At 36.3% G+C, this 25,033-nt stretch overlaps 2 protein-coding genes and 1 long non-coding RNA gene across 3 annotated transcripts in view; 1 reads left to right on the top strand and 2 right to left on the bottom strand.

Moving 5' to 3' along the window:
• The window catches only part of LOC9301484, a 3,684-nt gene extending 2,360 nt beyond the window's left edge, over window positions 1–1,324 (bottom strand). Inside the window, 4 exon segments of the mRNA XM_021032303.1 lie at window positions 6–45; window positions 47–333; window positions 444–551; window positions 641–1,324. Coding sequence (XP_020887962.1) covers window positions 6–45; window positions 47–333; window positions 444–551; window positions 641–959 — 754 coding nt within the window. The 5' untranslated portion in view covers window positions 960–1,324.
• An 8,057-nt stretch (window positions 1,325–9,381) lies between these two features.
• Window positions 9,382–10,479, top strand: LOC110225727. The gene is made up of 2 exons (XR_002329942.1): window positions 9,382–9,947; window positions 10,044–10,479. It is a non-coding gene; the product is annotated as an uncharacterized LOC110225727 (long non-coding RNA).
• Window positions 10,480–21,612: 11,133 nt separating this feature from the next.
• On the bottom strand, window positions 21,613–24,679 carry LOC9301486 (ureidoglycolate hydrolase). Its single transcript, XM_021015431.1, has 12 exons — window positions 24,262–24,679; window positions 24,094–24,179; window positions 23,931–24,005; window positions 23,701–23,829; window positions 23,528–23,614; window positions 23,234–23,442; window positions 23,040–23,142; window positions 22,865–22,956; window positions 22,724–22,786; window positions 22,342–22,582; window positions 22,004–22,044; window positions 21,613–21,900 (listed from the first exon to the last, which is right to left on the bottom strand). The coding sequence occupies exons 1-12, from the start codon at window positions 24,523–24,525 to the stop codon at window positions 21,803–21,805; spliced, it is 1,488 nt and encodes a 495-aa protein (XP_020871090.1). The 5' UTR covers window positions 24,526–24,679; the 3' UTR covers window positions 21,613–21,802.
• Between the last annotated feature and the right edge of the window lie 354 nt (window positions 24,680–25,033).

Here is a 25,033-nt window from a genome sequence, read left to right on the forward strand (position 1 = left end):
CGAACTCTCATCATCCTCTTCATCACAATCAAAGTTTCAATCGGATTAAAGCTTTTTCTGTCCGTTTGGCTTTGACACGCCGCCTGTAGGAACCACTAGGTCCAGCCTCATTCTCCAGTGAATATTCCCCTTGGCCTTCACATGCTACAACAGCAAGAGTTGCAAGGTTATTCTCATCCATTGATTCTAAACGATCAATTCTATTATTCGCCTTATCCCCTTCATCTTTATCTCCACGGTTAGTCGGTCCTTCTTGAGATCCAGCACTTTCCATCCTCAACTGTTCATTCACCAACAAGTCTCTGGTTTCTCCTTCCATAACTTTCGGACTATCTACTCGATAACCAAAACAACCACAAAATACGAAGAAACCAACTCAAATCCATAGTTGTCATTAATGGAAAACAAACAAACATTCTAAACTTGATATAATCATTTTTCACCTGACGATCTTTTGGAACTTCCTGCTACTTCATTCTTTATATCATCATCGGTTTCAACCTTATCCTCAACCATTTCAGGTTTCATATCCTCAACAGAACCACCAATCCCTGCAAACACACAAGAACTCTCATTATCAAAAAGAAAACTCAACGAAATCATAATCAATTTGGTGACAATGGTCTATTCATTTCATTACTTTCTTGGTTCACTTGATCTCGGCTTCTCAATTCGACATCTTCTTGGTGTTCGATACTTGTACTATTCGAATGAATCGCCATATTGGTTAGTCCTATGTCAAAGAAGTTAGGAGAGACTAATTTTGCTTTTCCCGTGAAACTGATATCTGCACATCTTAAGCTTAGACCGTTTCCAGGAGACCACACTAATTCTGTTATAGCATCAACAGAAGCAAATTTCATTCTTGCCTCTGCATTTGCAGAACTAGGACCCGAAGAACGACGACTCGAAGACGAGAGTCCTTCTAACTCTTTACTTTGCTCATCTCCATCTCCCATACCTTCTGAAACCAACCACCCTGAGAGACATAAAGAACCAGAATCTATACAAAATTGACCTCAACGACCAATATCTAAATCACTTAGCTTAAAAACTAAGTAACACAACAATTGAAAACCCATCAAAATTAGAAAGTAATCAAAAACCTAGATTTCTTTCCAGAGATCATAAACCTATAAAACAACCGAGATTTGGATTGAGAAAATTGATAACCTCTACCTCAAGTAATCATTCAATCTTCAGAGTAAAGTTTTTCAATAATCGAAAACCCTAAAAACCCAGAAAACTTGGAATCAAGAACCCTAAAATCTCATAACATAAAAACATCACAACCTGTCAGAGAATTACACCAAATTATTGAAAACACAAATTACCTCCATGGGTATTCAATTTTCTACTTCTGAGAATTCTTCACTTAATGAGAAAAAGAAAGAGAAAGAAGAAGAAGAAGACGAAGACGACACAGCGCCAAGCGGCTATGGCTAACTTGCTTCAAAAGCTTTTTAATTGCATTTTTGTTACAAGGTCCCCAGACTGCCACGTGTACACTTTCTTCTCCATACATTTCCCGCTTCTCAAATATTAAAAAATATATAAAAATAGAAGAAACCAATTTCTTATTTTGGCTATAAAACGATAAAAATGGGAAAAACGGCATATTTCTTCATGAGAAGTATGCTTATCACGCCAGATAGAGCCGGTTCTTTGACCTTGGTATATATGTCCATAAAACGAAAGTTAAATACTTATTTCCCCACGAAATGGAAGTTCAATAACATAATCTCCCTGAATTAATACTTTGAGATCTATTAACCCACATGTCTGGGTTTTGTCGGTTTAATGTACACCAATTCACTCTTAACCATTTTAAAACAAACTTTAACCAAAACTAAACCGAAATGATCAGTTATCAACCCGAACCCGGCCAAATCTCCGAAATTATCAGTTATCAACCCGAACCCGGCCAAATCTAACCTCCGGCGATCGTCGTTGGTCACTGGCTTCATATCACCGGTTATATTTCCTTCCTGCTTTATCCGGTAAACTTTTTCACATCAATTTTCGATCGTTTATGTTCCTTCACAAAATCGATGAAGTTTGATCTTTTCCTTTTCACTATTAACGGACCAATATTTACACAAGAAATCAACAAAAACTTCACACCAAACAATTCTTAATTTTGGGATGTCCCATAATTGTACCTTAGATTTTGTGTTCTTGAGGTATCACTTGAAAAGTGAATAATTAAGAAGTTTTGATAAATAGTTGTGGGATAATTTGATAATTGTGTGTTTTAATTTGATTTCTTTATTGTGAATTGTGATGAAGAAGGAAAATTAAAAATGGCGACTCTGGTTTGAAATCCATCTTCGACATGAGAATGTCATCGCTTTGAAAGATGATGAAGCCAGCTCATAAGAGGAGCTTCAAGGATGTGTATCTTGTTTATGAGCTCATGGATACAGATCTCCACTAGATTATCAACACTAAGGGTCAGTTTATGACTGAGTATGTTGTGACTCATTGGTACCGAGCTCCCGAGCTTCTCCTCTGGTGTGACAACTATGGAACATCCATTGATGTTTGATCCGTTGGTTGCAATTTCGCCGAGCTTCTTGATAGGAAACCGATATTCCAAGGAACGGGTTAAGCGAGTAGTGATGCCATGGAAGCTGTATTTTATTAATTACAAGCTCTAAGTGTGTTTGTAACATATGTACATATAGAACTCTGTTTCTTTGTTTCTTTGTTACGTTCTTTTCAGAACTTTTAACCATCTGATGCAATCCTAGAACCCGTAATTGTACCTTAGATTTTGTGTTCCTTTAGCTATCAGATTATGATTTTGTTTCTCATAGGTGGTTTAATCACAAGAAGAAATAAAGTCTAATTCCAATTTTGACAAAAACAAAACCCAGATCCTGAAATCGGGCGTAGAAGAGAAGAAGGAGAGGAAAGAAGAAGAAGGGAACTGGGTTTGTGTTTTAATTTGATCGAAATCAGGTTTTCTTTGGTTACAAACGGTTAAGTAAACAATAACCGACGAAACCCAGATATGTGGGTTAATAGATCTCGAAGTATTAATTCGGGGAGATTTAGCTATTGAACTTACGCTTCGGGAAGAAATAGGTATAAAACATCTTTTTCAAGGACATATAGACTGGAGTTAAAGTTTGGGCTCTATCTGGTATGATACGATACTTTTCGCGGGGAAATAGACCGTTTTTCCATAAAAATGAGATATAGAAGTTAGTGTATAAATAATGATATCCAAAGATTTGTAGTCACGCGAGACAGTTATCAATTATAAAAGCGTTACGAAAAGCATTACTAAAAGTTTTACTGTCAGTTTTTTTTATAGCTTTCTCTTACAACTTTTTCGTACAGCTTTGCACTATTCCGGAAAAGCTAACAGCTCCAGCTAACAGCTAACAGTTTTTGGTTACCAATCGAACCCATAAATTAATACAGTAATTTTCTTCTTTACAGATTTCTCTTTTATCCTAAAATCTTATATGAGCATAGACAAAAAAAAAAAAGTAATAATAATGAAAAATTACGTAAATATTTGTGTGTAATAATTTGGCTGAAAGAAAGGCATGATGAGTTATGTCCTATTCTGCTGTCAAGTTCCTGTTTGCTTCTGTAACTGTACGGCTGCTTTGAATTTTTTCACTTAGCTTTGAAGGAAATAATAATATCATATATTTAGATAAATTGTATCTAAGATTTAAAATAATTCAATGTTGATGGTATAACATTGATGTATATGTTTTACCAAAAAAAAACATTGATGTATATGTCAATCTTAATCAAGTATAAGTCCAAGGGTATATAGGCCACATGTTTGAGTTTTTTTTTTGTTTCCATTGACGTCGGTCTATCTTCTTCTTTTTTGCAAATCAATTTTTATTTTTTGGATTTTTCTGTTCTTTAGCCTTATTTTCGACTATCTAAAACATTGTATGACTTTCAATTTTGGGATAGTTTGACAGAAGCATTTACGATATTATATTTATGTTTTGAGTCAATGAATTGAACTGAAGATTAAGAATTTTCATGCAAAAATTAATTGAACAAGAAAGGAATATATAAGACTTTTTTTTATGATATGTTTTCTGTAATTATTTTTACTATGATTTTTTATTTCGTTTATTTTTATGGATAATATTAGCAAATAGCTAAATTCTACACAAAAATTAAGAAAGTAATGTTATGTCAGTTTTCTTTAGAAACTAACTCTTTTTCTTGTGGGGTATGAGTAGGATGAATACGAAATTATCCTTGTAAGTTATGGTAATTACAAAAACTTTGTGGCTGAATATAAAAAAGAAGACAAACATATACTGGTAATTTTAATGAATGACATGTATCAATTAAAAATGACACTAGATCTGAAAGAAAAACATTAAAATGACTTGAAATTTGTGAAAAACTACAGTGTTTTCAAAAAATATAGCTTGTCGAAGGAAACTATAGTATGTCATTTTAGAAAATATAGCGTGTTGAAAATTTTTAGCGTGTTAAGAAATAATAGCGTGCCATGTAAAAATAAATAGCATGTTATATGAAAGGTGGTGACGGTGGCTATAGAGGTGGTGGTGGTCGTTACGGAAGTGGCAGTGATGGATACGAAAGAAAGAGGTAGCAATATTTCAAATATGGGTAGAGGCGGTGTTGTCGAGGTTTATACTATAGTGGTGGTTTAAGAGGTAGCGGTTGGTGGTGTCGATACGATTTGACAAAAGAGACGTTGATGGTGGAGAAAAAAGACAAACAGATACAAGTAATTTTAATGAATGACATGGATCAAATACAAATGACACTGGATCTGAAAAAAAAAACATTGAATTGGCTTGAAATTTGTTAAAACTACAGTGTTTTCGAAATTATAGCTTGTCAAATGAAACAATAGCATGCCATTTTAGAAAATATAGCATGTTTAGAAAATATAGCGTGTTGAGAAACAATATCATGCTATTTAAAAACAAATATATAGCATGTCATATGAAAGGTGGTGACAGTGGCTATGGAGGTGGTGGTCGTCATTATGGAGGTGGCGGTGATGGATAAAAAAAAGAAGTAGAAGAGATTTCAAATATGGGTCGACAAGGTGTTGTCGAGGTTTATACTGTAGTGGTGGTTTAAGAGGTGGCGGTTGGTGGTATCGATACGATTCGACGGATAAGACGTTGTTGTTGGTGGTGTCGCTTTCGATTGAGAAGAGAAAGAGAAAAAGATAAATCTATTTCGATGAGAAAAAATTGATTATGGGTTTGGGCATGGTTGTGGTGAAGAAGACAAAAGGGAAGAGAGTGGTCGAAGATGGATGGAGAGAAAAAAAACAAAACTAAAAGAGAATAATGGAGATTGAATATATAAAGGTTGTAAGTGTAATTTACATAGTCTCCCCGACAAGATACTGTTGTTGAAGGTTAGTTTCTTCATTCTTTTCTGTTTCATAGTTAGTTTATGCATATTCCCTATTTTTATTGAATCCTACTTTTTTGGATTGGTTTTATGGAAGTTTATACCAAATGAAGACGTCAGGATTTCTATTAATGTACATAATTTCCGTATATAGTATAGTTCTTTGTATATATTATTGAGTTTATACAATAGTCAAATATAAATCACTTTAGCATTTTATTTTCGGCTTAGTGGCACTGGTTTAGGCTAATTTTTATTTGTATATAAACTTCTAATTGTACAGATTTTATAAATAATGATCCGCGACGGTCTAGCCCGCTAACGACCGCGGGTTACAAACACAAGCCCATGCCCCCCCCCCGCATAGCCCAGCGGTTTGACGGTCCGGCCCGCGGGCATTCTTGGTTCAACAATTTTATGTTCAGTTCGTGCAAGAAATCCTCTACAACCCAGCTAAAAATTACTAGGAAACAAATCTATGAATACAAGCTATGAAAACTCAACAAAGATACAATTGGCTTGAATTCTTTAAGAAAACGCATAATTCATGACCAGAATGATTATCATTCGATTCATTCCCCACATCTAAAGGCCATAATCTATTCGTTTACACTAATTTTCAGAAATTAAACTTCATATATAAATTGGCTTCGTAAGGATGGTGACATGGTGTTGTGAACGTATGGTTTATATGTTAAGATTCCAAATAAAAACCAAAACATATTCTTAAAACCAGAAACTGATTCTCCAAAATAAACTGAAACTCTCACACAAACCCAGTCAAGTAAATTTGTTGAACAATCATCAACAAATTTTCACACACGATATCAATTCTTGTCAATCGATATGCCATCCCTCAATCCTTTCGCATCGATCTTCAGTCACGATAACTTCAGAGTTCAGATTCACCACAAACTTCAATCAATTCATGGAGAATTAGAGAAGAATTGAAACGGCTTGGAAGGAGATGAATAATTAAACGGACCACCCGCAAACCCGCGACCGCAAAGGGACAGAATCCGTCTGACCCGCAAACTGTACGGGTTGAGTCCGCGAGACCCGCCTTTTTTTGGGCATCAGTTTAAAGGCCCATACCCGCCCCGCTAAGTGACATAACGGACCATGCCCGCAAGTTTGAGGCCCAATTGACATCTCTATACACTAGTCAAAGATAAACCAGTTTAGCGTTTCATTTCCGGTTTAGAGATTCTGGTTTAAGCTAATGTACTTTTATATAAAATTATGTCAAACTTTTACTTGTTGTTTATGCAATCTTTGGCTGGATTCTCACTTAATTGGATATATCTAATGTTTTCATTAATTAATGAGGATTTTTTTTTTTAAACTATTTCATAAATTAAGATAGCTCAAACTCCATAGGAGGAGGAGAAAATACATGCAACAGAGGAGTTTCCAAAACTCAAACACATAAAGAAAGGGAAAGGAAGAAGCTTGGTCTTCATTCTTCTGATATCATCAAGGATATCGTCAACAGCAAATGTGTGGCCTCCGACATTGAGAAGAAGGGGGAGTTCTTGCCAATTCGAATAATAAGCCAACCTTGAAACACCCACCACTAAGGCCGTGCAGATCGCCGTCTTCAAAGCAAGTTCCTCCGCTACTAGAGCAAAGGAGACAACGGGTCGAAAAGATGATCCATGTTGGATCGATGCCATAAGTGGTTCCTCCATGAACCACCCCATTCCGTAGCAGCTGGACATAGACATCCAAAATGCATTGGGAAGACAAGCAAAGGTGTCTTGATACTCTTCTATCTTCTGAATCAATTGCTGGAGTGTTTGGGAGGTTTTATCACAAAGGACCTCAACTTCACCACCATCCTTAGCCACAGAGAAAGTTAAAACAAGTCTAACAACGTCCTCAATACAAGGAAGATCGGATTCACCATAGAAGTGATCCGAGAGGTAACCTAAAACCAACAAATTTACACCAAAGCCAGAACCAACAATCGTCAAAGATTGTCTGCAAAGATGCCTACTTCCAGTAAGAGACATTACCACCATACCAATATAGCTTTGATCCAATCTGATAAGTGTAAAATCCTCATACTGAGGTACAAACCTCATACAGAGGTAAATGAGAACTAACAAAGGATATGTTCTATACCATTGGACAATACACAAGAGGGTAATAGAGACCAAACCTTCTGACTTTAAGTTGAAGGGGAGGGGAGGCAGTGGAAGTCGAGGTTGCTCGCTGAAGAGAGTACAAATTTGGCCCCTATCCAAAGATATTCCATCGAGAGCTGCGTGGTGAAGGAGGGGAGGCGAGCGAGACGACGAGATGGTGACGAGAGCTTCTAAGCAACTGCGTCCTGGCGGAGGATCTGGAGGTTTTGGAGGAGACTGTGGTGGAGGTTTTGGAGCAGACAGTGGTGGAGGCTTAAATATCGGTTCCGGAAGAAGCTTCAGTCCGAGAGAGGTGAGAAGGGTCGACGGACGAAGAGGCGAAGGCTTCTGGGAAACCACCCAAGAGGAACCAGCCATCTCCCCGGAAACAAGAGGAAGACACACACAAGACCGGAAGAGCATCGGTAAAACGCCGGACCACGCCAGTAAGAAACGAAAAGACAGTGGAAACGAACCGGAAAAACACAGGAAGAGAGCTGGAACAGAACTGGAAGACCCCAGAGATCACCAAACTAGAGGAACGATGCCGCTGGAGGAGCTTCGCCGGTGGGAAAAGCCATAAGGAAATCTTCAATCGGCGCCTCAAACTGCGGGTCTGGGAGAGAACTAGGGCGAACTAGTTATGCATCTAGATAAGGGGAATCTCTCCCTCCCTATGATGTGTGTAAGTTGAAGAAATCCCTCTATGGTCATAGACAAGTCTTAAGGCAATGATTCCTTTATATTATCAACAACTTTACTTGGTCTTATTTTGTTCAATCTCATTGTTATCACACCCGTTTCTAAAAGATTTTAAATTCTTTTTTTATTCGGTATGTTAGTTTATATTGATAATATCATCATTTCTAGCAACGTAACAATAATGCAGTAATTGACACTCTAAAGAAATTTTTTTATTGAGTCTGTACACAGGTCAAGTATAAACCAGTTTTAACATTCAATTTCCGGTGTACTGGCTCTGGTTTAGGCCAATGTCTACTTCTATATAAATCCTCAATTTTACCGATTTGACAATTAACTAATGAGGATGAGATTTATTTACTAAAAAGTTCCATCTTAAAATAAATAAATCATGACCTCTAAGTTCTGATATTTTATAAAAACTTTTAATGAATAAATCTATTCATGTCAAATAACTTGATAGTTAAATGAATAACTTATGAATAAGTCGGTAACGCAGTAGCCACCAATTTAATCAAAACCTCTTTCCCTCCCTTCGATAAAAATTTTGCCGTCCATCCATTTATCCTGCTTTGTAGCCTATCTCTTACAAACGAGAAAATTTTTGTTTTCGAGCCACCCAAACTTTCCGGTAATCCGAGGTAAGAACCCATGCCGCCTAATTTTGTAATACCTAATACTGTTTTCACCTCATTTTGTACATCATCTCTAAGTTCTGATATTTTATAAAAACTTTTAATGAATAAATCTATTCATGTCAAATAACTTGATAGTTAAATGAATAACTTATGACTTTACTTTTCCTTATTTATAATATTGTAGATTTTCTAATACTATATTATAAATTTAAATGAGATGTGTTTAAATATATTTTTGATGTGGAATCATACTCTTCAAGATTATTTCTTTAGTTTAGATCTCAAATCAAATCTCATTGTAGGATTAAAAACATACATTAGAATCGTTCTACATGGTGCAATAATATGGTTTTTAATGTCATTTCAAGTTTCTTGAATTTCTAACTCAAAATTGATTAGCAATGAGAACGATGTCATTTATATATTACTTAAGGTATCATCTACCTCCCATTTGAGATTCTAAAAATGTATGGTCTATGATGTACAGACATTTTACATGCCTACTCTAGACAAAGGGAAATTTGCCAAATCTACCACTTTCTCAAGTTTTTCCTACAAAAATGCCATATTTTAAAAAACTTTTCCTCCATACCACTTTGTAAAATTGGAAATGACCATTTACTCCTTATTTTCTCCACAAACACACACACAAATATCTTCTCTTCTTCTCTTTTTTTATCGTTTCATGCTCTCTCCCTCTTCCTTCTCTCTTTATCCTCTTCCTTTCTCTCTTTCTCTTTTTCATTTCTTTCTCTGTTTAGATTTAAGATTTGTTTGAAGTTAATTAGATCTATTTCCATCTCCACCATCGTCTTCTTCTCTTCTATATCACCACTGTGGATCAAAAAATTCAGATCTATAAATTTTGATATCCTCAAGAATAGATCTTTTAGTTTTCCTATCTAAATCAAGTTCATTCTCCCATCTAAAGATTCACTGGTTTTAATTTTGTTTTTAATTGGTTATTCAATTTCGATATTATGCATATTAAATGTTTGTTGTCTACGAGAGAAAAAAGAAGACGAAGATATCTGTCTACTAGAAAACTGAAGACGAAGAAAAAGATGTCTACGAGGAAACCGAAGATGTATATTGTCCATTATTCTTATATCAATCAACATATATTGTCTACTACTATTATATCAATCAACATATAGTTCTAATACTTCGTCATTTTGGCCAGACAGAGAAGAAGATGTTTACGAGGAAACCAAAGATGTTGTGGACAATATCATTGATTTGAATCTGAAATGTTGTCCACTTAAATAATAGACTAATAGGAATCTGATTACATTTTTTTGTCCATGCTTTTATTACTTTAAAAATATTGACCATTTACCAGATTAAAAATTTCAAGCAAACGTTATCGACGATTATTGGTCCAAGATGTATATATATGGTTTTTTTTGTCCATGCGAAGCAGATACTACAGACTTATTTGTATTTATTTCATGATATATGTATATACTTATAATTTTTAGTTTGGTGGACAAATTTAGACATGTATATTTGGTTGTTGTCCATATATGTGTGTGATATCATCTTTGACGAATCTATTTCGATGAATTGATAATGTTGGACAAAAAATATTAAAATAAAGAAAAAGAAGAGAATAAAAATATGTCTTGCTTCCCATTAATACAAGGATATTTTGGTCTCTTCATGTCATCTCTACCGCAAGAAAGTGGTAGTTTTGAAGAGTTTACACAAATGTGGTATTTTTGTTAAGGGTCCTACCTTTTTGTGGTAGAATTCACTTGAAAAAGAAATTGTTTAACAAACTACATAAGTTTGTTATATAAATTTTGTTTTTATACATCAATTATTCTTTTGAACCAAAAAAAATACATCAATTATTTTTACAGCATTTCTATAGCGTTTATTCTACCAATCATAAAAGGTAGATAGGTTGGAGTAAAACCTTATATGTCGTATATATATATATATATATATATATATATATATTGTCATATTCTGTTTTTTTTTTCTAACAAAATCATATTCTCCAATTAACAATTAATTGAATATTTAAATGTTATTGATATTATTTTCTGCAACAACAAATTTGAAGCTATAACCTAGATATAGAGACTAATTAATTTCTATATCCACAACATGCCGACCTTATGCAATCGTATTCTTTCGTATTCTTGTAGGCCATTTAATATTCTCAGAAATAATTAAAAATAAAAGGTTGGATTAATTTGGTGAAGAATTATATAAACTTAAAGTTGAAAGCTGCTTGATTGAAAACAGCTAGCAATAGGTCCCAAATAGTTAATGTTTGGTTATGGGTATTATACCGACCTCTTGTTTATGTCAACTACGTAATAGAATCCTAGTCACATCTTGTGGATATTACTTGAATCAATTAGACTAATGTGAAAGAAGTTTTAATATGTGAGTTTATTTATAGATATTCAGGACGCCATAACTTTTAGACGGACAATCTAGTCGGCCGACAATACTTTTTTGTAAAAGAGAACCCTCCGACGTGGCAATTAATCTTCATATGTTTTATCGAAGTTTATGTTTAAAGGAGTTTATTTATGCAAGATCTATTCTTTTTCATATCTTAAAAATTAATTTTAATGTTAATATATTATTTTTGAAAGCATTTAACCCTCTTAACAAACTGTATTATTGAGAAGAAAACTAAAAGGTTTCCTTCTGAAGCCCATGAAGATTGCTAAAAAGAACCCCAAAAAAAGTTGCATGGTACCTATTACTATTGGTGGATCCATAAAATGCAAACCTTAAAATTTAACAACGTTATATAAGACCAAATGAGTTGGTTGAAATCACTTACCACAGCCCAATAGAGATTTAGAGTGGTGTTCGCTAGCAACACATCCACCAATTCTATCTAAAGAGAAATTCTATGGGTATGATGATTGGATACATACACATAAGATATTTCTTCGTAGATGATGACAACAGGTATTGCTATTGTAGTTACCAAAAAAATTCAGTGAAGATGTGGATGTTAAAATTCGGTGTTATAAATGGATTAGCTAAAAGAAAAGAGGTCGCAAGATGACGAAAGAAACTAGATTTATAAGTAGTGAATGCCGGTTAATCAAAGCAAAACTAGAAAAAGTGTCATTAAAATTTTTAATTGGTTCTCCTGCAATTATTTGAAAATGCTACGTTTGCTGGTGTATGGTTGTAGTTGCTTGTGTTTAACAACAATCACTTATATCGTTATATACCATTTCACACCACTTAAAATTGTTAGATTTCAAACAGTCTTTCTCATCGGTATTTGCGGCAGCATACAATTATGTTGCGGATGATAATTTTTTTTTGAATTTATTAAAAAAAAAAAAGTAAAACGCTTTTCGTAGTTACTAACAAATGGCAAACAGTCTCAAACACGTTTTACGAGAGGTCCAAAAGTAGCAAACCAATTTTTTAAAAAGGGATATCAACCACTTTGTATATCATTTTGGGCAAGTCAAACCTCAAATGGTCTTCTCCGACTCTATCTCTGGTAGTTCTTGACTGCTTTTTTTGCTTCTCCGGTCTCTCCCCTCTGTTTTCATTCTCTGTAAACCATACTCTCTCTTTTTCAAGATGTCTCAGCTTTGTTTCCCTCCAAGTTGTGCTTCTGTTTCCTCTCTTCAAACCAACAAAGACTCTCTCTTCTCTCTTTGGTTTTGAATGTTGCCGAAGCTTGTCTCACTTTAGAAGACTTCCTGTGTAAATCAGATTTTTTAACTTGAAGCTAAGATCCTTCTTCCTTTTCTCCTCTCTACCTGAATCATGTCAAAAATTCGCCCAAGCTGGTATAGAGAGTCTCCTCCTAAGCAGTCCTCTCATACTTTTGAGCCTAAGGAAGAAGATGACGTGGTGGTGCTTCCTTAGGTGGATAACTCTGCTCTTCTACCTCGCCTTCAGCTCAGCCTTGTTGGTCGGATGTTCCATCTTGGAAGACGTAGCATTGAGACCCTGGTTTCTTTATTTCCCAAAGAGAATATTTGGGATGGGGAAGGAAGAGTTCGAGGAGTTTCCCTTGGAGACTCTTGTTTTCAGTTCTTTTTTGAAGCAGAAGTGGATCTACTGAAGATCCTTAACAAAAGACCATGCCACTTCAATAAATGGTCCTTTGCTCTTGAAAGATGGCAACCGCATATCGGAACCACGTTCCTAGCCACTATGACCTTCTGGATAAACCTTGAAGGTATCCCAACTGAATTTTGGGTGGAGGAACTTCTCAAAAACTTTGGAAACTCTTTTGGCACAGCCCATAGGGTGGATACCACCAATGGTAGAATCCAAGTCTCAGTGTAGGCTGATGCTCCTCTTAGGTTTAATAAACCAGCTCAACTCCCAACTGGAGAAATTGTGAAAGTTTAGCTCTTCTATGAAAAGTTGTTCCGCTGGTGTACGCGTTGTTGTCGGACTTGCCACGAGATTGACTCATGCCCTCATTTGGATGATAAACAGAGAGCTACTTTGTTTTCTTCTCTTGGCGGAATGAGCAACTCTCAGGCGGTTGTTTTACAAGATTTGTCTCCTGCCGGTGACAAGAAGAAGGACAACAGACGTCTTGCTCTTCATGCTTCTACTTCCCATGCAAGAAGTGACCGTGACCACCAACAACTCGCCAAGCTCGCAGCACCAACTCCATAGCCGTGGTTCAGAGTTCCCTCGCTCTTCAGGGGCCTTAGAAATACTATGTTCCTCTAAATCCATCAAACCATCATGCAAACTATCCAACCTCTTCTAAAAGAAAATCTGTGGATGATGGGCATAAGCGACGCTTTGATGATTCCTTTGGTCCAGGGACAAACCGTGGTTCCCCACAGAGAGGTCGAGGGGTTTATTCTCGCAAGGAGCACTCTCCATCTTACCATAGTCGGGATGATAGAAGAGATGAAAGAAGAATTGGTACTACCTTGTTATCTATGATTCCCACATGATGATTTCTGATCCCCTCCTGATTCCACCGAGGGCAAAGCAACGAAATGTGTCTCCGTCTCATACTCGAGACAGACCCTTTTGACTAAACCTTGCAAAGAACCTCACCTCGGAGGAGAAAGGAAAAGGCAAAGAGGCAAACCGTTCTGCTCAAATCCTTGGGGACTCTTTAGAGACAGGGAGCTCGGCGAAGAAGTCTCTCAACCTTGATTCCCAAGCTCCTGCCTCGGGGGAGGCTTTTCCGGTGAATCTGGTGGCCCCTATTCTTTGTGACAGTCAACAGGAGAAGAAGAAGAGTTTGTTCGAGATTATGGAGGAGGAGGAGGAGAGAGAAAGGAACGAAGACCCAGAGGCCTTTTTGGCAAAACAGTTCTCCTAATCCGTCAGTTTTTGGCAACTGGACTGCAGAGGATGAGGATGCTTTCAACCCTTTTGATTCTCCATGATTCTCCGAGGAGGAGAAGTTGGTCGATAAAGAAGATGATTTGCTGGGAGAAGAATTGGAGGACGAAATTTAGTCTCGTCAGGCCGAAACTTCGAAATCTCGATTGGTGGAGCCTCCAAAATCCCTCGATTTGTCGGCACATGTGAAGAAGCTCTCCGAAAAAATCAAGACCTCGATCGTGGCTGGTTCGGAGAATGGGCCAGAAGGAGAAGTTTCTCTCAAGGAACTGGGCCTTTCTCGGCCCAAAGCAAAGAAGAAAGAGCCCAAGAGGAAAGAAAGAGCCCAAACCCGTCAAACCCCTCAAAGCTAGGCCCTTCTGAGTAATTCAGCCTCCAAGAAAATCCAAAACATTAAAGGTCATTTCCCGAGCAGGCGCATATCCCTCAAATCCAGCCCGCCAAAGCCGAGGAGCTCTAGGAGGCACGCTACGGTTCCAAAGAGTGAAGTGTTTCCGTTCTCAAAGGTCAAGTCGTCTGGTTTGGGTGTTAGTTCGGTGGAGCCGCCAAAACTCCTCGACACTAACACATGAGACTCTTAGCTTGGAACTGTTAAAAGGCGGGTGTGCAGCTTACTACCCGTCGACTGGAAGAGATATGTCGTATGTACTCTCCATGTTTTCTTTTTTCTTATCAGAAACTAAAAACGATTTTGTACATCTTCAGAATATGCAAGTTTTGTTAGGTTTTGACTGCCTTAAGACTGTTGAACCGATTGGTAACAGTGGTGATCTCGCTCTTTTGTATTCGAACGATTATCCCGTTGAGTTTGTTTTTGTGAGCGATCAGTTTATTGATATTGAAACTATTATTGATGGAAAGCATGTCTTTACTACTTTTTTTTATGGCGATCTGTTATTTTAATACCGAGAATTAGTGTGGGAGCAATTAACTCGTATTGGTATTACCCGTTCGGACCCATGGTTTATGATTGGTGATTTTAATAAAATAACCGGAAACCATGAAAAGAGAGGTGGTAAATGGAGTTCTGAACCTTCTTTTCTCCCTTTGAGGTGTATGATTGAAAATTGCGGGATGATCGAGGTTCCATCCTTAGGTAACCTATTTTCTTGGGTGGGTCGCCGTAGTTGTGGAACTAAATGCCAAATAGTTTGCCGACTTATTAAAGCCTGACTTGAAAGAGTTTTGGCAAATGAAGAATGACATTCCATTTTTTCCACACTAATGTGGAGTATCGAAGATTATGGGGTTCTGACCATAGACCCCTACTAGCATCAATTCAGAACAGTCTGCCATGATCTTTTAAACAGTTCATCTTTGATAAACGATAGCTAGATAAACTGGGGTTTAAAAAATTGGTTCATGAAGGATGGAATTTTCCTTCGCCTGAAAGAGTTCTTTTTGCACAAAAAGTCAAGAATTGCAGGAGAACCATTTCTACTTGGAAAAAATCAAATTCTACTAACTCAGAGAAATTGATTGGAGAATTACAAAACCAAATCGATCGCGCTTAGGATGACGATTCCATCTCCGCAGAAGAGCTTCTTGCTTTGAAATGGAAACTCTGCAACGCTTATAGGGAAGAAGAGATTTATTAGAAAATGAAGAGTAGGGAAACTTGGTATCAAGCTGGGGATAAGAATAATAAATTCTTCCATGCTATCACCAAGCACCGACGAGCGCGGAACAAGATTTTGGGTTTATTGAACAACGTTGGTATGTGGCTGGACAAGGAGGTGGGCATTGAGCGTCTAGTAGTCGATTACTTTAAAGATCTCTTTACCACCTCTAATCCACATGATTTTCATTCCGTTCTTCGGGATGTGCCGGTTATGATCTCGGAGGATATGAATCAAAAGCTCACTAAGGAGATATCCCCTGAGGAAGTTAAATGAGCCCTCTTTTCTCTCCATCCAGACAAAGCTCCGGGGCCAGACAGGATGACAACTCTTTTCTTCAGCGATTTTGGGACTTGACTGGGCTAGATCTAATTAAATTAGTCCAAAACTTCCACTCTTCTGGATCTTTTGATGAGCGGCTTAATGAGACAAATATCTGTCTGATCCCAAAAACAGATAGACCAAGAAAAATGGCGAATTTCGACCAATCAACTTGTGTAATGTTGATTACAAAGTTATTTCAAAAATATTGAGTCTACGCCTCAAAAACTTCTTCTAGATCTTATATCTGATAACATTCTTATAGCGCAAGAAAATTTTCGTGCTCTTCGAACAAATCCGGCTTGCAAAAAATAGTTCATGGGTATAAAAACAAATATAAGTAAAGCTTATGACCGTGTAGAATGGCCCTTTCTTAGGGCCCTTATGCTGAAGATGGGTTTCTTTCAACGATGGGTGGATTTGATATTTTTCTGCATTTCCTCGGTCTCGTATAAAGTTCTCTTAAATGCCTCTCCAAGGGGCATCATTAGAACGTCTAGAGGAATCATCCAAGGCGATCCTATTTCCCCTTTCCTATTCACATTGTGTACAGAGGCCTTAATGGTAAAGCTTAAAGACGCTGAATGGAACGGTCGTATTCAATGCCTCTAAATTTCTCGAGCAAGCCCTTCCATCTCACACCTATTGTTCAAAGATGATAGCTTCTTTTTCTGTAAATTAGATCTGATTCAAGGTCAAGAAATCATTGATATCCTTCGTACTTATGGTGAAGCTTCGGGACAGCAGTTAAACACTGCTAAATTCTCGGTAATGTTTGGTCACGGTGTGGATAATACAATCTGAAATACTATTAAATCAACAATAGGAATTCATCGGGATGGGGGCATGAGATCGTACATGGGCCTACCTGAACAGATTCATGGATCGAAAGTACAAGTTTTTTCCTTTGTAAGAGACCAACTTCAAAAAAGGCTCAATACATGGTCAGCAAAATTCTTGTCCAAAGGTGGCAAAGAAGTTCTTATAAAGTCTGTTGCGCAGGCTCTTCCGACATATGTTATGTCGTGCTTTTTTCTTCCTAAAGCTATTCGTTCAAAATTAAGTAGTGCCATTACGAAATTTTGGTGGAAAACCAACAAAAACAGTAATGGTATTCACTGGATAGCGTGGAATAATCTTTGTACACCATACACTGATGGAGGTCTCGGCTTTAGAGTGCTTGAAGAATTTAATCTAGTCTTATTAGCTAAGCAATTATGGCGCCTTATCAGATTCCCTAACTCTCTTTTAAGTAGGGTTCTAAGGGGACGTTATTTCCGCTTTAGCGACCCGTTACATATAGAAAACTATAATCAGCCTTCATACGGTTGGAGAAGTATAATGGCTGCCAAATCTCTTCTTCTCTCGGCCCTTCGGAGGACCATAGGCTCCGGAATGCTCACCAAAGTTTGGAAAGATCCGTGGATTTCTACTATCCCTGCGAGACCTGCTAAGAGTATTCTTGCCATAAGAGATCCTCTTCGCTATGTCAACGACCTGATTGATCAATCAACAAAGCTATGGAAACTGGACCGCCTTCAAGCTTTGATTGACCCTGCTGATATTCCACTCATTCTAGCGATTCGTCCAAGTCGCATCTACTTGAGTGATGGTTTTAGTTGGTCGCATACCAAGTCCGGAAATTATACTGATAAGTCAGGATATTGGGCCGTGCGAGATTTATCTCGTCCTACTTGTGACGGATCGGGTGTTTCGGCACTTCATGCACAAGTTTGGAAGCTTAAAACTACGAGAAAGTTTATGCATTTTGCGTGGCAATGTATCTCGGGCTGTCTAGCCACTTGTCAGAGGTTATCCAATCGCCATATTGGCAATAAGAAAGGATGTCCTCGTTGCGGGGGTTCCAAAAGAATCTATAAATCATTTACTTTTTGATTGCCCGCCCTCGAGGCATATCTGGGTTTTGTCACCTATATCCACTTCAAGGCACATTGTTCCTAGAAGTTCCCTCTTCTATAACTTCGATTTTCTTTTCTAGTGTGGGAAAGAATTCGGAATAGGAGAGGACATTCATGAAATATTTCCATGGATATTATGGTATATCTGAAAAAGTTGAAACAGATTCTTGTTGGAAAATTTCAAAGAACCTCCCGAGGAGACTTTAGCTTTGGCAATCCATGAGGCGAATGCTTGGAAACAAGCAAATTTAAAAGAAAGATCTCCCGTTGACCCCCCTTCCCTCATGGTACCTGCCTCACCCCCTCCCCTCTTGATCGCGGAATGTCAGTTTGACGCCTCCTGGCATGCTGATGATAATCTAAGTGGGCATGGATGGGTATTAGTAGGACAAGGTAAAGTCTGCCGCCTAGGACTCAAAAGCGCTCGACGAAGTCTCTCACCGCCCCATGCGGAGTTTGACTCCCTGTTATGGGCAATAGAATGCATGATCTCGATTGGCGTTTCCACTGGCGCTTTTGCCTCTGATTGCTCCGACTTGATCGCCTTCCTTGATAACCATGATGATTGGCCTACATGTGCAACTGAATTGGCCTCATTTCAGTCTCTCATTTATTTTTTTCCCTTCTTTTAGTATTAGATTTATTCCTCGCAAGCTTAATTGTCGGATTGTGTAGCCAAAAAAACTCGGACTCGAAAAAGCTTGTTTTTTCATGTAAGCAAATCAGTTGCTGATTGGCTCTCATTAACGGAGAGTCTCTTTTCGATAATTTAATATAATGGTGTTTGAAGAAAAAAAAAAAAAAAAAACAAAATTTTGTAGATGTCAAAGAACATTAATTATTAGAATTTTGAACACTAAATCCAAGGTAGAAACCTAGTTCTACAAATATATATTTTAAGTGCGAGCGAGAATATAATAGATTATATAGTTTGAAAAAAAAAAAAGCCCATTCAATTTCCAAACAATCTGTATATTTTACTCATAATTTGGTATTATTTTTCCTATTACAAAATTGACATAAAGATTTCTTTCAAAGCATGAAGGACATGTTCTTTTTTATGTCGCTGGGATAGAGACTGCGACTGAGCAAAACGACGGTGGTCGTAATAACTAATCAAAGCAAAACTACAATAAAAGAGAGTAATGAAGGTGATGCTGAAAAAAATGGATGTGCTACTGGAAAAAATGGAGGTGTGATACAGTGACGGAGAAGTCGTCAAAATAACCAGCGATCAGAAAATCAATACACGTCATCAGCTCCAATCAATCAGCGACTGATTTTTTAAAAAAACGTGCCGTCAGTTCAACTTTTTCTTTAATTTTCAGTCGCTGGATCAATTGCAGCGATCAGCAAAAGAACAGACCCGAAGTATGAACACATATTGCATTTTTTGGCTCTATAAAGAAAGCAAAAGAAAATATAGTAATTATGCGGTTAAGTCAGACAAGGAAAGTGAAAGTCACGATGCAGGCATGTAATATTATATCACGACCTTTTTTGTTTGGCTCTATGAATAAAAAAAATTATAGTAGTATTTATCAATATTGCTATAATGAATTCACTTCTTTGTCTCGTCACATTTTTCAATTTATAACGTTTTTCACATTTCATCGAATTATCAAATTTCATTGATTATTTTATCATCTGATGACTACAAATTTGATCTACCATTTTTTGTATAAAACTTTTTTAGCTATATAGTATTGTTACATATCAAATCAAACTGTTATATTTTTGAAAAGATGAACTATTTACACAACAAGTAGACTAAAGTATTTATCTAATAATTTTCCATAACATTAATCTTCTGAGGATAATTCTTAATTGATGTTGAACAAGTGGAAATATATATATAAATAATGTTGAAAATTAAATAGTCAAAAGAAAAAAAAAAACAGTTATTTTTGAGCCAATTTCCACACTGATTACAACAAGATATTTCAACGAAATTGGTAAAGACTAAAGAGAAAAAGATATGCCCCTCATGAATTAAAGTTGACGTTAATTATTTCGATATTATACCTTTCTTCCTACAATTAGTTTACACCTAAAACTCAGACTCAGTTCATATTCTAAAACACAACGTTAAAAAAATAGTACAAGTTTTGATTATATGTATAAAAATTTTACCATGACATTGACCAACTTATATCATTTCGATCTTCAAGCTGAAATAAAATACTGCATCATATTTTTTTTTTCTTTTTTGAACACCAAATACTGCATCATCTATTCTTGTTACTCTTATTCTTATATACATATGTGCCGTTATGCAAATAGTACTATGCCTTTGTCCGAAAGAAATTTCGAATATATTGTTAAGTGCGAGAAACTAAATTTATAGTTTAACAGATAAATTATGTAAACGTTAATAACAAACGATAAGCCAAAAAAATTGATATACACCAATATATACATTATGCAACGAATTGATGATGATACATACACATATATGTACACACTTGAGTGTGTTTTTGTGTTCATCTTTCTATTGGCTTACCGGAGATTTCAGTGATCCTGTTTGACGATTTTTCTTGAAGATTAAGAACAAAACGTGTAAGTTGAGGGGAATGAAGCCTGGTCCGACATCATCATCATCATTATATCATCATCATGATCATGAGATGGAATGGTCTCGAGCCAGGCATCATTCACCTGAACTTTTGGCTCAAAAAAACAAAGAGAGAAGAGAGAATGAGAAAAAGATGAGAAGAGATGGTTAGAGGAGAAGTGTCTACGGCATCATGCATGTTTCTTCTAAAGATGGGCTCTTTTATTACACCAATTAGCTTGGAGAATGGTTTCTTTTTCTACTCTTACCAATTTTGTCTCCTTTTCCGAAAAAAAAATCAATATTTATAGAGAAAAAATTATGTAATACACCTATAGTGTTTTTGCAAATTATTTGTTTCAAACTACTTCCTAGTTCATTGTTATTTACGATAGTTTATTTCAGTTTAACATTCTTCTTTAGAATTTTGTGTATTATATCTCAGAAATTGTATTCAAACAAACAAAGTTTCTTTAATCAAATTAATAAACGAAATTGTATATATTACTTTATACATTTGATTAGTTTTGTGATAAACTTATGTGAAACATGTTTTCACTTTCTTTCCCAAATTTCTAAATAACTAATCAAAATTTTAAAATTAAGAAGCACTCCTAAACCTTCCTAAAAGTGTGTGAAAAAAAAAAGTTATCATTTTCTTGGAAAAAAGGACAATTCTTTTATAATGACTCTATTTCTAACAATTCTATAAGTTTGGTACACCTAAGTTTCAAGATATATGTATTATCAGTAACTAGAGTGCATGAATTAAGAGAAGTTTGGTATGTCAAATAAAGACGTTTTCCCATTTAAACAATCACATTCTCTACTTTTAGATTTTGTTCTGTTTTCAAGTCAAAAAGATAGAAAAAGTGTCTATTGACAAACCATTCATAATACTATTAGCTGCAGAAAAATTAGTTCCCTATCACAGTCTAAGAGCTAACTAACATTTCACAACTTGTGTCATCTTCAGCAAACGTCAAATTCTTAATTTAAAACATATTTTATTAATTACATGAAACAAAATTACTATTGTGACTTTGATAATTACAACAGTTTTTTTAAAAAAAACTGTGACTGTTAACTTGTTAACTTGATAGCCACAACATTTATTGAATTTTTCTTTACATTGTCAAAGATACAAAGACTGAAGAAAAGGTAGAGAATGTGTAAAGCTTCTGGGTGAGGAAAAGGGTTTGCATCAGTCTAAAGAGAGCTTAGCCAGAGCGAGGGAGAGTACTTTTACTCCATTAGCCATGTCTTCAGGAGATGAGTATTCTTCAGGTTTATGGCTGTATCCTGCAAAAGATCACACAACCAATAAAAAGCTGAATGGGCGATGCTGATTCGGATTAAGATCACGGTCTAATTGAATCGCATATATATATATATATATATATACCTTTGTAGCACGGGATGAATATCATACCCATCGGAGATATCCTGGAAACAGAAATAAACAACAAAGTTCAGTATCACTCTAAGCAAGAACAGTGAAAGCAGAAAGTACACTAATGAATTTAACAGACTCTGATATGGCAATTATAAAAATGGACAAGGAACTTTGAGAGTTTCAATATGAATTACTATAACTCTATAAGGTTATGAGTTAGGACTCTGCACTCTGCAGGGGAATAATTCAACAGTTATTGTATGTTGAAAAGTTGTCAGGGTTCAGGATGCTCAATTTAAGGGTTTACGGTAGTATTCTGAAGATGAAACTTGCAAACTTTGTGGTACCTGGCCATGAATAGAGAATCATGATAAGCTCGGCTGATCATCATCTTGTGTGATAAGTTAAGTTCTGTCGCTGCCTCTGCCATTTTCTTGATTACTAGTTTGTCTGAGAGTGCTGGAGGATCTTGATTTACAATCTTGAATTCTGATAGCTTTACTTTTCGTTTTTTAGCTATAGCGTTAGCAGATTCCTGAATTTTCTTGATCACGGTGTTTCTTCTCGCTTCATCAATATCCCTTGTATCTTTGAAAGAACACAAGACAAGAACTTAGTCTCAACGGTCAAAACCAAAACACTCAGGACTACTCTCAACTTCCTCAAGACAAGTACGGATATTTACCAGACTTTCTCTATTAGTATTTGTGATGGAACATAAGGAATTACCTATTTCAAGATGGGATTTGCTTGGGATGCTGTTGATTGCCCCAGGATGTAGCTCCAGAATACCTTAAACCACAGCGATTCATCTTGTGAATAAGTTCCATTGAGAGTAAGTTCTTTAGAAATTAGTGAGGCAAAACTTACCAACAGTTCCTACAGTATCTATTGACTCCGACTCTAATACATGTTTTTCCACAGCTAGAGCCAACTCTGCAGCCGCAAGCCCGGCATCAATTCTAAGAAATAGTCATTATACAGTGATCAGTGTTCTAGTTGCCTTGTGGTTAAGCAGATGGTTCAGTTGTATAATATAGCTCACCTATATGGCATAAGCACAGCACCGGCATGACCTCCACTGCCTTCAAATTCCACCTTCAAACTTGCTGGAGCAGCAATGGCGGTTACTACACCGATATCTAAACCTGTGGTCAAATATGATCTGATATTAACTAAAACGAAAGAGAGAAAAAAAGTAAGAAATTCTTCGAAGCAGAAAAGGTAAATCAACCGGACCTTCGTCTTCAAGTATAGGTCCCTGTTCGATATGTAACTCTATAAAAGCAAAGTAACTTCCTTTCTTCAAGAACACACTCGATAAGTCGTCATCTTTATCTTCTGCGTATCCAGCTGATCTAGCTGCTTCTATAAAGGACACATTTTGGCCATCAAAAACTGTAGTCTTTAGTGCTTCTGCAAGTTCTTTGCTTCCAGCAAGCAAGCGGCTGTATCAAGAACATTTACAAATAAGACAAAAAGAAACAAAGCAACAAGCTTTTATCAGTTCACCAAGATCAAAAACAAAGGTACCTTCCTAAACAACTGATCCCAAATCGGGTCGGTTCTTCAGATGTAAACAAGATTATCTCCAGAGATCTCTTCGGCTTAAACCCCGACCTTAAGAAAACAAAGAAACCCCAACAAAAATCATCAGGAAACACAATCTTAAACTCCACTTTCTACAATCCAAAGATTCTTCGTACCTTTTCAAAACATTGATAGCCTCAATCGCACCTAAAACACCGACAACACCATCATACTTCCCGGAATATGGAATAGCATCGATATGAGAACCAGTCGCTACAGCAGGAAGATTTGGCTCTGAACCATCCCTAAGTTAAGAGGCATGAAAACAACACACATCACATGAATAACAGAATCAAACTTATCTTCTCAACGAAACAACGAGCAAGAGCAAGAGCAAAAGCCAAACCATTTGCCAAATATGTTACCAACAGCATCTTCTCTAACAGTAAGACCAGCAAGTGCCATCAAATTCTTCACATACCTAACAAAATCAATCAACTTAGCTTGACAAAACCTAATCTTTATGATCACTCAAACAAGTAATAATTGATGATAACTCAAACAAGTACCTTCGAGCCAAGACATCTTTATCAGTGTAAAGAACTCTAGTGACTGATGGAGAAGGAGCATCAGAGAAATTAGAAAGCTCATCTATCTAAAACCAAAACAAAATAGCATCAATAAAAATCAAAAAGCTCAAAACTTTTGAAATCTACTACAAAAACCCAACTTTGAACCTGGTTTTGTAGTCCTGGAGCATCAACGGAGAGTGAAGAAGCGAGATTGATGGAACCGAATTGACCCGGTTCGTGAATTGGGTATCCGGAAAAATCTTCCATTGTTCTAATTGATTCATGTTGTTGTTGTTGTTGAGCTAAGTTTGAAGGTAGAAGAAGGGAGAGAACAAGAAGAGCAATAGAGCAGAGGAAGCGTTCCAAAGATTCCATTTTTATTTTTTTCTCTTCTGTGTTTTGATTCTGAGAGAGAGCAATACAATTCATAATTTGGTAATTATATTTTTGGGGAAATTAATTAATTAAATTTTGAGCATTATTGTCCAAATTGTTTTTTTGGGGAATCCTCAAAAACTTAGTGGGAATCTGACAGAGTGTTTTGTTGTACTCTATTGATTTCTGATCTCATCTCATATTTAAAATGAAAATTTTAAATTAAGTTGATATGTTTTGGAATCTTTGTATTTTGTATCATTAGAAAGTTAGAAACTTTTGGTCTCTTGATTTATCAGCTTCATTGTCCGTTAGTGTAAGTGATAAGTATCAATCATTTATTACATCATCTGAAAAAAGCCCAATTCGTTGGACCAATTGCTTGCTGCTAGTCCTATTGAATAGAGCATGCATCATTTACAAAATATTTTGTTCCTGATTGTCTTAAGACAAAATATATCTTTCATAGAAGTACTAGAAACTAATAAACTCTTTGTAACATGATTTTTCACTAACAAGATTATCTTAAGCAGAAAGAACAAGAAGCTGTTGCTGATGAAAA

This window comes from Arabidopsis lyrata (genome assembly GCF_000004255.2).
Source record: "Arabidopsis lyrata subsp. lyrata unplaced genomic scaffold ARALYscaffold_8, whole genome shotgun sequence".
In the NCBI taxonomy this organism is placed as follows: Eukaryota; Viridiplantae; Streptophyta; class Magnoliopsida; order Brassicales; family Brassicaceae; genus Arabidopsis; species Arabidopsis lyrata.

Coding starts and splice junctions, on each gene's coding strand:
- LOC9301486 (XM_021015431.1), bottom strand. CDS start 24,525: ATGAATTGTATTGCTCTCTCTCAGAATCAAAACACAGAAGAGAAAAAA. Junction 23,615..23,700: donor GCTATCAATGTTTTGAAAAG/GTACGAAGAATC, acceptor TGTTTTCTTAAG/GTCGGGGTTTAAGCCGAAGA. Junction 22,045..22,341: donor GATTCTCTATTCATGGCCAG/GTACCACAAAGT, acceptor TTCTGTTTCCAG/GATATCTCCGATGGGTATGA.